Below are 14,391 nucleotides of genomic sequence, written 5' to 3'. Positions count from 1 at the left end.
AAGGGATCGCGTCCGATGCAGCAGTCATAAGACCTAGAATTTCCATGCATAAGGCTACCGAAGGGAATGATTGTGACTGAAGGTTTCGACGTCTCTTGTCTGTCAAAGACAGAGTTATGGACACTGAATCTATCTGGAAACCCAGAAAGGTTACCCTTGTCTGAGGAATCAATTAACTTTTTAGTGAATTGATCCTCCAACCATGATCTTGAAGAAACAACACAAGTCGATTCGTATGAGATTCTGCTAAATGTAAAGACTGAGCAAGTACCAAGATATCGTCCAAATAAGGAAATACCACAATACCCTGTTCTCTGATTACAGACAGAAGGGCACCAAGAACCTTTGTAAAAATTCTTGGAGCTGTAGCTAGGCCAAACGGCAGAGCCACAAACTGGTAATGGTTGTCCAGAAAAGAGAATCTCAGGAACTGATAATGATCTGGATGAATCGGAATATGCAGATATGCATCCTGTAAATCTATTGTGGACATATAATGCCCTTCCTGAACAAAAGGCAAGATAGTCCTTACAGTTACCATTTTGAACGTTGGTATCCTTACATAACGATTCAGTATTTTTAGATCCAGAACTGGTCTGAAGGAATTCTCCTTCTTTGGTACAATGAAGAGATTTGAATAAAACCCCATCCCCTGTTCCAGAACTGGAACTGGCATAATTACTCCAGCCAACTCTAGATCTGAAACACAATTCAGAAATGCTTGAGCTTTCACTGGATTTACTGGGACACGGGAAAGAAAAAATCTCTTTGCAGGAGGTCTCATCTTGAAACCAATTCTGTACCCTTCTGAAACAATGTTCTGAATCCAAAGATTGTGAACAGAATTGATCCAAATTTCTTTGAAAAAACGTAACCTGCCCCCTACCAGCTGAGCTGGAATGAGGGCCACACCTTCATGTGGACTTAGAAGCTGGCTTTGCTTTTCTAGAAGGCTTGGATTTATTCCAGACTGGAGATGGTTTCCAAACTGAAACTGCTCCTGAGGATGAAGGATCAGGTTTTTGTTCTTTGTTGAAACGAAAGGAACGAAAACGATTATTAGCCCTGTTTTTACCCTTAGATTTTTTATCCTGTGGTAAAAAAGTTCCTTTCCCACCAGTAACAGTTGAGATAATAGAATCCAACTGAGAACCAAATAATTTGTTACCCTGGAAAGAAATGGAAAGTAGAGTTGATTTAGAAGCCATATCAGCATTCAAAGTTTTAAGCCATAAAGCTCTTCTAGCTAAAATAGCTAGACACATAAACCTGACATCAACTCTGATAATATCAAAAATGGCATCACAGATAAAATTATTAGCATGTTGAAGAAGAATAATATTATGAGAATCATGATCTATTACTTGTTGCGCTAAAGTTTCCAACCAAAAAGTTGAAGCTGCAGCAACATCAGCCAATGATATAGCAGGTCTAAGAAGATTACCTGAACACAGATAAGCTTTTCTTAGAAAGGATTCAATTTTCCTATCTAAAGGATCCTTAAACAAAGTACCATCTGACGTAGGAATAGTAGTACGTTTAGCAAGGGTAGAAATAGCCCCATCAACTCTAGGGATTTTGTCCCAAAATTCTAATCTGTCAGACGGCACAGGATATAATTGCTTAAAACGTTTAGAAGGAGTAAATGAATTACCCAATTTAACAAATTCTCTGGAAATTACTTCAGAAATAGCACTAGGAACAGGAAAAACTTCTGGAATAACCACAGGAGATTTAAAGACCTTATCTAAACGTTTAGAATTAGTATCAAGAGGACCAGAATCCTCAATTTCTAAAGCAATTAGTACTTCTTTAAGTAAAGAACGAATAAATTCCATTTTAAATAAATATGAAGATTTATCAGCATCAATCTCTGAAACAGAATCCTCTGAACCAGAAGAGTCATCAGAATGATGATGTTCATTTACAAATTCATCTGTATAAAGAGAAGTTTTAAAAGATTTTTTATGTTTACTAGAAGGAGGAATAACAGACATAGCCTTCTTGATGGATTCAGAAACAAAATCTCTTATGTTATCAGGAACATTCTGAACATTAGATGTTGATGGAACTGCAACAGGTAATGGTACATTACTAAAGGAAATATTATCTGCATTAACAAGTTTGTCATGACAATTAATACAAACAGCTGGAGGAATAGCTACCAAAAGTTTACAGCAGATACACTTAGCTTTGGTAGTTCCAGCACCAGACAGCGATTTTCCTGAAGTATCTTCTGACTCAGATGCAACGTGAGACATCTTGCAATATGTAAGAGAAAAAACATATAAAGCAAAATTGATCAAATTCCTTAAATGACAGTTTCAGGAATGGGAAAAAATGCCAATGAACAAGCTTCTAGCAACCAGAAGCAAAGAAAAAATGAGACTTAAATAATGTGGAGACAAAAGCGACACCCATATTTTTTACCGCCAAATAAGACGCCCACATTATTTGGCGCCTAAATGATTTTTGGCACCAAAAATGACGCCACATCCGGAACGCCGACATCTTTGGCGCAAAAGAACGTCAAAAATGACGCAACTTCCGGCGACACGTATGACGCCGGAAACAGAAAAGATTTTTTGCGCCAAAAAAGTCTGCGCCAAGAATGACGCAATAAAATGAAGCATTTTCAGCCCCCGCGAGCCTAACAGCCCACAGGGAAAAAAAGTCAAATTTTTAAAGGTAAGAAAAATAATTGATTCAAGTGTATTATCCCAAATATGAAACTGACTGTCTGAAAATAAGGAATGTTGAACATCCTGAGTCAAGGCAAATAAATGTTTGAATACATATATTTAGAACTTTATAAACAAAGTGCCCAACCATAGCTTAGAGTGTCACAGAAAATAAGACTTACTTACCCCAGGACACTCATCTACATGTTTGTAGAAAGCCAAACCAGTACTGAAACGAGAATCAGCAGAGGTAATGGTATATAAATAAGAGTATATCGTCGATCTGAAAAGGGAGGTAAGAGATGAATCTCTACGACCGATAACAGAGAACCTATGAAATAGACCCTGTAGAAGGAGATCACTGCATTCAAAATAGGCAATACTCTCCTCACATCCCTCTGACATTCACTGCACGCTGAGAGGAAAACCGGGCTCCAACCTGCTGCGGAGCGCATATCAACGTAGAATCTAGCACAAACTTACTTCACCACCTCCATAGGAGGCAAAGTTTGTAAAACTGAATTGTGGGTGTGGTGAGGGGTGTATTTATAGGCATTTTAAGATTTGGGAAACTTTGCCCCTCCTGGTAGGAATGTATATCCCCATACGTCACTAGCTCATGGACTCTTGCTAATTACATGAAAGAAAAATAAATACTGGCACTGCCCTGTAATGAAAACATGTATATCGACTAAACATAGTGGCTAAGGGCAACTCAGCGCTCTAATGAATTAGGATTACTAAATTAAGTTATTGTGTTATATATCAATAAAATGATCTGTAAGAATATTTGTCTGCTTTACATTTCAATACATATTAAGCAATACAAAAATGTGTTGTACTTTATTAGTTAAAGGGAACAGAACATTTTAAAGCACTTGCCCATGAAATATCTTAAAATAACTAAATAGGTCACATTTTTCACATCTCCCCACAGAGCTTGGTATTGAGGAAAAACAAACAAACCTTTGTTCGTATAGTCTTGGCGTTTGGTTTAAGGCGGGCCTCAGCTTAAACCTCTTGGTCTATGAAATAAAAATAAAGTTAGAGAGGAAATGATTTAACATAACTTTATATTAGATGTGTGTTGATATTACAAGTTTTTTTTTTCCACATTACCTTCAAGAAGGCCACTAATGTAAAATTCTTGATCAAACCCAGACTGCAATACTTCCTGTCTCAATGGTTAAAGCAGTTGAACAAAACAGAATTATGTCTAATTAGCAATACAACAAATGTTAAGAATGAATACGTTTAATTTAATAACAACAATGACGACTTTAAAGTAGCTGCCATGGTCAGCTTGATCCATTTGGTCTCTCCGTATAGAACAGAAACTGCATTTCTAGATTCAACAACAAAATAGTGTTAGAGAGTAAAGGAACAGAAGCAAGCTGCCCATCCTTCTGTTTAATATGAAATAGAATATATACAATAATAATAATAATGTAATAATAAATATATTAGATATAACACTGATCACATGACAAATCACTACCAATGCTCATGAAGTATTATTTTCTCTAGCGACCCTATTCTTAATAAACCATGGTAATATTTTCAAGCCTCCCAATTACTTCAAAGAACTGAAATCTGCAGCATGCTACTCTGTATGTTATGCACCAAAACTGCCATAAAGCATTGCTTCACTTCACAGGGAGGAAAGTATTTTTATAGCCTTAATGCACTGGATACAGAACATTAAAACAAGTATATATATATTTTATTTAATTAAAAAGGGACATTGTATACTAGATTTTACTTTGCACAAATGTTTTGTAGATGATTAATTTATATAGCCCACCTGGTAGTGTTTTTGTAACAAAGTATAGTTTTGCTTTTTTTTTTATTATTTTTTTAATAACATTGTGCTGATTTTTAGACCCTTAACCAGGCCCCAAACTTTTAGATGTATACTGATGTCTACATATATTCCTTTGGCTCCTGTTTGTATAATCTATCTTTTCATATGCAGGGAAAAAGAAGCAAGAGTGTCTGCTGTTCTGTTTTCCCAGCACTTTTTACTAGGTGTCCTAGCCTAACTTCATCAACACTTCTTCTAAGTAAGTTTTTAAAAAGATTATATACTGGATTTTTATATCAGTATCTTTCCATATTCTACTTTATATTAGTGTCTATTACATGCAGTTATATGGAAATTAGTGTATACTGTCCCTTTAAGACACCAAAAATGAATGTGTGATGTCCAAGCGCTGCACTGTAGGAGATATGGGAATTTTTATATTAAAGGGGCAGTGTACAGTAAAATTGGTGCCTCCTTAACGTGTTTACAATTACTTGTTACACCATATGCAAAGTTTAAAATGTATGGGAAGTTGAACCTTTATGTATAATTTTGCATCCAAAATAAACTTACTACTCATTGAAACTACAACCCAATCAAAACAGACCTCATTTTTTCTGTCTAATTATTTACACAAGCCCTCATGTTTTTGTACCGTTTACTCAAAGGCCAATATTTGAGAGAACAATGGAAAATAAATATTTAAAGGGACATTAAACACTACATAAATGCTAGATGGAATGAGACATTCAAAGAAAAGATTAGTCTGAGAATAAAACGTAGATGTAATTAGGTTACCTTCTCTGCCGTGGCCAATTAGGGAGAGTTATAAAAAGGTCACTAGAGTGTGCAGCCAATGGCTATGTGGAATAAGTACACTTCCACTTCTAACAGGAGCTAAAAAGCTCAGAGTTTCAGAATGGAATTACAGGAAAAGGGGGCAAAACAAAAATTATGAAAATATAAATAAAGAGAGAAGCGCTCAACCTGGGAACGAACAATAGCATAATAGCTTGTTCTATGGCTAGTTAGCACCCAAGAATCAGTCTCCTTTTGCTCAACATGTGCCTTTCACAGAGAAGAACTTTCCTGAAGCATATCAGTCTGATCCTGACTTCACAGTACAGTCCAGCCCCGAAATACCAGGTAATCCCTCTCTCAACGAGAGAAACAGCAAAACCCCAGACGTACGTTTTGGCCTAGTGATGCAGGAATACAGACGTGGACCCATTGCTCCGTGTGCCTAGAGGGATATGGCTGCACCTCACTGACGAGGCCCACACTAGGCTGAAGCGTATGTCTGGGGTTTTGCCGTTTCTCTCGTTGAGAGAGGGATTACCTGGTATTTCGGGGCTGGACTGCACTGTTAAGTCAGGATCAGACTGATATGCTTCCGGAAAGTTCTTCTCTGTGAAAGGCACATGTTGAGCAAAAAGAGGCTACTTCTTGGGTTTTAACTAGCCATAAAGCTATTATTCGTTCCCAGGTTGAGCGATTCTCCCTTTTTATTTATGCAAATGATGAAATATATATATATATATATATATATATATATACACACACACACACATACATGTCAAAGTATTTAATGTCCCTTTTTTAAGTAACTCCATATAACAGACACCATCTGAGAGCATTATGCTATCTAAATATTCTTGTTCACATGTTTTTTGTGTAACCAAAAATGTTCAGTATGCCTGGTGAAAGACAAAAAGAGCTATTTCAAATAAAATGTAATTTAATACAATGAGTAGGTAAAATTGATAATTGGGAACACGTTAAAGGGGAGAAATTATTATTGTACACTGCCCTCTTTAAGATTTTTCAGTAATACTGTGCCCAGAATCAAACTGAAGCAAGAGAAGCTACAAACTTGCAACATCCAACCCTGACACCACAACAAAAAAACTATTATCCAGCAGCAAAAGCATATTTGTAACACAAGTACAATTAAAGGGACACTAAAGTCAGAATGTATTGTGATTCAGATATAGCATGTATTTTTAGGAGAGTTGACTTTCCAATTTCTGAGGCACCAGTAACTGCAAGAGTTCAGTGTATTACATATATGAGTCTGTTAATGGATGATGGCTGCCCCATGATAGTTATTTTTATTATGCACTTGTAGATTATGCAATTCCATTGTATTCAACGGTTAAAGTATGCAATACAAGTGACAATTTCATTAATTAAAAACAAAAGTAGCAGTACTCCTTTACTTGTCACTTGTGGTATTTGATACATTTCGGGGGGTATAGGCTTAAAGGGACACTGAACCCAATTTTTTTCTTTTGTGATTCGGATAGAGCCTACAATTTTAAGCAACTTTCTAATTTACTCCTATTATCAATTTTTCTTCGTTCTCTTGCTATCTTTATTTGAAAAAAGCATCTAAGCTTTTTTGGTTCAGAACACTTGACAACACTTTTTTTTATTGGTGGATGAATTTATCCACCAATCAGCAAGAACAACCCAGGTTGTTCACCAAAAAATTATTGCATTTCATATTTGTTTCACTGTCTCCAAGGGAGCCTTGAGTTAATAATTTTAGGCAATTTATATGAGCTTTTGTTTACTTTCCCCTCCCTAAGCTTCAATGGGGTCACATGCTTTTAAAATGGTGGATTATCAGTTTTGCCTCAGCAATCATGATAGGCAAATCATTATTTCCAATAGAAACAAAGTTGAATCAGTGCTAAACCACATTAAGGTAATACAAGAGTGCAGGCTACCCAGTCTGCACATGTGCAAACAGCAAGGGTTATTTTGTTCTGGGGGACAGGGAAATCAGTGAAAAAAATAAACCTAACAATATACTAAGTTGACAAAATAAAGCTGTAGTTTTCATTGCAAATGTATTCTTATATATGAATATATAATGTAGTTAACTTGTGTTTAGTGTCCCTTTAATGATGGATTCTATTTATGAGGTCAGAGATACTAAATGCACAGACTGACACCCAGAGAATGTGTGTGGTGCCGTCATGTGATCAGTGATATCATGTCATCTATGTTGTCATTGGCTATATCACTAAAGCAGGAGGGGACACTAAATTTTTATGACTCAGAGGAAGCAAATTTGAAGTGAAAAAACAAAACCAAACAATTTTCAAATTTACTTCTATTATTAAAAAGTGCACAATCTTTAAATGCACACCTTCTGAGGCACTAGCTCCTATTGAGCATGTGCGAGAGATCACAGTGTGTGTGTGTATATATATATATATATATATATATATATATATATATATATATATATATATATATATATATATATATATATATATATATATACACACACACACTTGCGATTGGCTAATGGCTGTTACATGATACAGGGGGAAGGGTGAACAGAACTAACTTTAAAATTTGGCAGAATAAAACTCATTTGAAATTCTGCATAAGTACTACTGCCTTGTCTTTGTATTCTGCATTTGTCGATTATACAATTCTACTGTACGTAAGGATCCATTAAGTTCCTAAACTTTTATGTAGTCAAAAGAAAAAATTAAAAAAAAAAAAAAATTATGCCTGCCAGGTCTCTTATGTCTATGCTCATATATTGATAAAATACTTACAGCACCAGTGCCAGGAATGTATTTTCCATTTATTTTCTGCAGACTCTTTGTTGCAGTTTCTTTATCAGCAAATGCAACAAAACCATAACCAGTTGGGAGTCTATGAAAAAGAGAAAACAAATAAATAAGACACAGGAGATAACAGTGCAACTATCAGGGATATGAGAAAAAAAAAAAATATGAAAGTATGAAAGTTGTACTTAAATATTCCTGCAGAGGAGGGCTACCAAACTTACCAGGATAGGCTCAATGACCTAAATATGTATATCTCAGAGGAGAGAAGGAAAAGAGGTGATATGATAGCAAATTTCAAGTATATTAAAGGGCTTAGTAAAGATGAGGCTGTATTTTACATAAAAAGAAAAATTCAAGAACAAGGGGTCATGATCTCAAGCTAAGGGTGATCGATTCATGGAATAAACATCCACAAGAGGTGGTAATAACAATAGCCTGGGACAAGCATAAGGCTCTCCTACAACTAGATACGTTTATACTATTAGGAAATAGCAGACAGACTTGATGGGCCTATGGCTCTTATCTGCCATCAAAATCTATGTTTCTATAACACATTACATTTTAGGAGACTTTTTTTATGTTTACTTCAATTGTCAATGATACTTTGTTAGGAGTAACATCAGCAGAGACTGAATTATTATAACAGATTAACACCTGGTTTCCTACATTTGTTCTTCAATGGTCAAACTCCAACTACCATTTTCCTTATTTAGAGGAACCAATATACGCTTGAGTCTGCAGAAGACAGGGCTTGCCATCATCAGTATGAACAAAAGCTCCATTATTTGGCTTCAGCAGTAATAATTAGATAACAGAAAATTAGGGCAAAATATAAGGCAGGGTTAGACCTGCCATTGGCTCTTAGTTGTTTTACCATGCACAATAAATTATTATACAGGGTATATTACAATCTTCAAATATTTACTATCCCTTTAAATCAATGCCGTTTACTGAGGTGAAACAAACCAGAAGTGCATGTCTGCGAACAATGGATACCTGGGTATCTATTGCTTAAAAGGAACCACAACACCTGCTTGACATGTTTGTAACTAACCTTTTCTGATTATCCAAAAGAAACTGACTAATTCTGTATGCAGTGTTTATCTTACCACATTCTGTTGTATACAAAAAGCTTTACAATTTAAACGTTGATCTGCAGCATTGGATGTGCTAAGTATGCTGCCATCTTGTAACGTACGTTTCACAACACTGTCACGTGATTCACACAGCAGCAGCTATTACTAAATCAGAGTGAGCCCTGCAGTGTCTCAGAAGAACGGCTTCAGACACTGTTGAGTTTATAAATAGCACAAGCAGGGAAGGAAGTGTGAGGGGGGAGAAGAGGTGGAGAGGCAGGCACAGGGGGGAAAAAAGAAAGCAAACTGACGCTGCATAAAAAATTGTAACAAGAGACAATTGCATTCATCTACCTTACATATGATCTCAGGAGCCTTTCTTCCCCCTGTGCCTCCCTCTCCACCATTCCTTACCCCCCTCTCACACTTCCTTCCCTGCTCGTGCTATTTATAAACATAACGGTACCTGAAGCCGTTCTTCTGAGACACTGCAAGGCTCACCCTGATTTAGTAATAGCTGGTGCTGTGTGCATCACATGACAGTGTTGTAGAACGTACGTTACAAGATGGCAACATACATAGCACATCCAATGCTGCAGATCAACGTTTAATTATAAAGCTTTTATCTACAACAGAATGCAGTAAGATGAAAAATACTGCATACAGCATTGTTAGTTTATTTTGCACAATTAGAAAAAGTTAGTTTAGAATATGTCAAGCAGGTGCTGGAGGTTCTCTATAATGACAGAGAGGGACACTGAAAAAGTTTATTTATTCAATATGGGAACATCCAATTAAAAAAAAGAAAAAGCAATGTAAAACATTTGAAACATTCTCTTTTAGAAAGAACAGAAAAAAACAATGACTACGATGTCCCTTTAAAGAGACAAGTGTATAATAGAAGTAGCAGAAAATGAGCATCAAAGTGAGTATAACAAAACTTAGACATTCAGAGAAAATGTAAAAGGGGAAATCATGCAGCTAAAAAGCCAAGACACAGAAGAGATGGGAGTATTTATAAGGAAAGAATTATATGTATACAAATTTAAAGGGACATTCCAACCAAAATTGGAATGCATAGTGTTGCAAGGCAGTTTTGAATTAAAGGAGCATTTTGTAATATATATCTATTAGCAAAAATGTTTCTAGTAAAAGATATAGCAGTTTGAGGAGTGCTCTGCGAGTGTGAACCATCATTTTATAACCCAACACTTGCTCAGAGTGCCCAAGGTGCTTGTATCCTCTGGTAATTTATTCCATTGCGGACATGGCACAAGCCCCACAGGCTCTCAGCACCTGCAATATATAAAATGCTGGTGCACTGAGATTATCTAGCTATCCCGCACATGAACGTGAAGAGAAAAATGCTAACACTAAAATAGTGATAACTTACTAGAAGCATTTTTGCAAATTTATGTATATTATAAATATGTGTCTATCCACAGATGTAATTCATCTATGTGCATTTTAAAGGGACAGTCAAGTAAAAAAACAAAACCTTATGTTTCAAATAGGGCATGTAATTTTAAACAACTTTCCAATTTACTTTTATCACCAATTTTGCTTTGTTCTCTTGGTATTCTTAGTTGAAAGCTAGACCTAGGAGGATCATATGCTAATTTATTATATCTTGAAGGACGCCTCTAATCTAAATGCATTTTGATAGTTTTTCACCACTAGAGGGCATTAGTTCAAATGTTTCATATAGATAACATTGAGCTCATGCACGTGAATTTACCATGGAGACAGCTCCAATTGGCTAAAATGCAAGTCTGTCAAAAAACTGAAATAAGGGGGCAGTCTGCTGAGGCTTAGATACAAGGTAATTACAGAGGTAAAATGTGTATAATTATAACTGTGTTGGTTATACAAAACTGGGGATTTGGTAATTAAGGGATTATCTATCTTTTAAAAGAACAAAAATTCTGGTGTTGTCTGTCCCTTTAAGTGTTGACTTGAATGCCAATTTAAGTAGCATCAGTGTTACAGTCCATGAAATATGCTCATGTCAGAAATACAGAAAAAAAAACCATAATTTATGCTTACCTGATAAATTCCTTTCTCCTGTAGTGTAGTCAGTCCACGGGTCATCCATTACTTATGGGATATTAACTCCTCCCTAACAGGAAGTGCAAGAGGATCACCCAAGCAGAGCTGCTATATAGCTCCTCCCCTCTACGTCATACCCAGTCATTCGACCGAAAACCAAACGAGAAAGGAGAAACTATAGGGTGCAGTGGTGACTGGAGTATAATTTAAAATTTAGACCTGCCATAAAAAACAGGGCGGGCCGTGGACTGACTACACAACAGGAGAAAGGAATTTATCAGGTAAGCATAAATTATGTTTTCTCCTGTTAAGTGTAGTCAGTCCACGGGTCATCCATTACTTATGGGATACCAATACCAAAGCTAAAAGTACACGGATGACGGGAGGGACAGGCAGGATCTTTACACGGAAGGAACCACTGCCTGTAGAACCTTTCTCCCAAAAACAGCCTCCGAAGAAGCAAAAGTGTCAAATTTGTAAAATTTGGAAAAAGTGTGAAGTGAAGACCAAGTCGCAGCCTTGCAAATCTGTTCAACAGAGGCCTCATTTTTAAAGGCCCAAGTGGAAGCCACAGCTCTGGTAGAATGAGCTGTAATTCTTTCAGGAGGCTGCTGTCCAGAAGTCTCATAGGCTAAACGTATTATACTACGAAGCCAGAAGGAGAGAGAGGTAGCCGAAGCCTTTTGACCTCTCCTCTGTCCAGAATAGACGACAAACAGGGAAGAAGTTTGTTGAAAATCTTTAGTTGCCTGTAAATAAAATTTCAGGGCACGGACAACGTCCAGATTGTGCAGAAGTCGTTCCTTCTTTGAGGAAGGATTAGGGCACAATGAAGGAACAACAATCTCTTGATTGATATTCCTGTTAGTGACTACCTTAGGTAAGAACCCAGGTTTAGTACGCAGAACTACCTTGTCTGAATGGAAAATCAGATAAGGAGAATCACAATGTAAAGCAGATAACTCAGAGACTCTCCGAGCCGAGGAAATAGCCATTAAAAACAGAACTTTCCAAGATAACAGCTTGATATCAATGGAATGAAGGGGTTCAAACGGAACACCCTGTAAAACGTTAAGAACTAAGTTTAAGCTCCATGGTGGAGCAACGGTTTTAAACACAGGCTTAATCCTGGCCAAAGCCTGACAAAAAGCCTGAACGTCTGGAACTTCTGACAGACGTTTGTGTAAAAGGATGGACAAAGCTGAGATCTGTCCCTTTAACGAACTAGCGGATAAGCCCTTTTCTAAACCTTCTTGTAGAAAAGACAATATCCTAGGAATCCTAACCTTACTCCATGAGTAACTCTTGGATTCGCACCAATGCAAGTATTTGCGCCATATTTTATGGTAAATTTTCCTGGTAACAGGCTTCCTAGCCTGTATCAAGGTATCAATCACTGACTCCGAGAATCCACGCTTTGATAGAATCAAGCGTTCAATCTCCATGCAGTCAGCCTCAGAGAAATTAGATTTGGATGTTTGAAAGGACCCTGCACCAGAAGGTCCTGTCTCAGAGGCAGAGACCATGGTGGACAGGACGACATGTCCACTAGATCTGCATACCAGGTCCTGCGTGGCCACGCAGGCGCTATTAGGATCCTGGCAATCAATCCTGGCAATCAATCGAGGAAGCATCGGGAAGGGTGGAAACACATAAGCCATGTTGAAGACCCAAGGTGCTGTCAGAGCATCTATCAGAACCGCTCCCGGGTCTCTGGACCTGGATCCGTAATAAGGAAGTTTGGCGTTCTGGCGAGACGCCATGAGATCCAGATCTGGTTTGCCCCAACGCCGGAGTATTTGGGCAAAGACCTCCGGATGAAGTTCCCACTCCCCCGGATGAAAAGTTTGGCGACTTAGATAATCCGCTTCCCAGTTCTCCACGCCTGGGATGTGGATCGCTGATAGGTGGCAAGAGTGAGACTCTGCCCAGTGAATTATCTTTGAGACTTCCATCATTGCTAGGGAACTCCTTGTCCCTCCCTGATGGTTGATGTAAGCCACAGTCGTGATGTTGTCCGACTGAAACCTGATGAACCTCAGAGTTGCTAACTGAGGCCAAGCCAGAAGGGCATTGAAAACTGCTCTTAATTCCAGAATATTTATAGGAAGGAGACTCTCCTCCTGAGTCCAAGATCCCTGAGTCTTCAGGGAATTCCAGACAGCGCCCCAACCTATCAGGCTGGCGTCTGTTGTTACAATCGTCCAATCTGGCCTGCTGAAGGGCATCCCCTTGGATAGATGTGGCCGAGAGAGCCACCATAGAAGAGAATTTCTGGTCTCTTGATCCAGATTCAGCATAGGGGACAAATCTGAGTAATCCCCATTCCACTGACTTAGCATGCACAATTGCAGTGGTCTGAGATGCAGGCGTGCAAAGGGTACTATGTCCATTGCCGCTACCATTAAGCCGATTACCTCCATGCATTGAGCCACTGACGGGTGTGGAATGGAATGAAGGATCCGGCAAGCATCTAGAAGTTTTGTTAACCTGACCTCTGTCAGATAAATCTTCATTTCTACAGAATCTATGAGAGTCCCTAAGAAGGGAACTCTTGTGAGTGGCAATAGAGAACTCTTTTCTTCGTTCACTTTCCACCCATGTGACCTTAGAAATGCCAGTACTAACTCTGTATGAGACTTGGCAGTTTGGAAACTTGACGCTTGTATCAGAATGTCGTCTAGGTACGGAGCTACCGATATTCCTTGCGGTCTTAGTACCGCCAGAAGAGAACCCAGAACCTTTGTAAAGATTCTTGGAGCCGTAGCTAACCCGAAGGGAAGAGCTACAAACTGGTAATGCCTGTCTAGGAAGGCAAACCTTAGATACAGGTAATGATCCTTGTGAATCGGTATGTGAAGGTAGGCATCCTTTAAATCCACTGTGGTCATGTACTGACCCCTTTGGATCATGGGTAAGATTGTCCGAATAGTTTCCATTTTGAACGATGGAACTCTTAGGAATTTGTTTAGGATCTTTAAATCCAATATTGGTCTGAAGGTTCCTTCTTTCTTGGGAACCACAAACAGATTTGAGTAAAACCCTTGTCCGTGTTCCGACCGCGGAACCGGATGGATCACTCCCATTAGTAAAAGATCTTGTACACAGCGTAGAAACGCCTCTTTCTTTATCTGGTTTGTTGACAACCTTGAAAGATGAAATCTCCCTTGTGGAGGAGAAGCTTTGAA

At 38.0% G+C, this 14,391-nt stretch overlaps 1 protein-coding gene across 1 annotated transcript in view; it reads right to left on the bottom strand.

The window, feature by feature from the left end:
• The window catches only part of LOC128639110 (tRNA selenocysteine 1-associated protein 1), a 61,995-nt gene that overhangs the window by 35,357 nt on the left and 12,247 nt on the right, over window positions 1-14,391 (bottom strand). The window contains exons 3-4 of the mRNA XM_053691269.1: window positions 8,064-8,163; window positions 3,648-3,706 (exon numbers count right to left, since the gene is read on the bottom strand). Coding sequence (XP_053547244.1) covers window positions 3,648-3,706; window positions 8,064-8,163 — 159 coding nt within the window. The remainder of the gene's footprint in view (window positions 1-3,647; window positions 3,707-8,063; window positions 8,164-14,391) is intronic.

The sequence above is a fragment of the Bombina bombina genome, chromosome 8, assembly GCF_027579735.1.
Source record: "Bombina bombina isolate aBomBom1 chromosome 8, aBomBom1.pri, whole genome shotgun sequence".
Lineage (NCBI taxonomy): Eukaryota > Metazoa > Chordata > Amphibia > Anura > Bombinatoridae > Bombina > Bombina bombina.
Note: the sequence above shows the minus strand (reverse complement) of the source record. Positions and strands in the feature narration are given on the sequence as shown.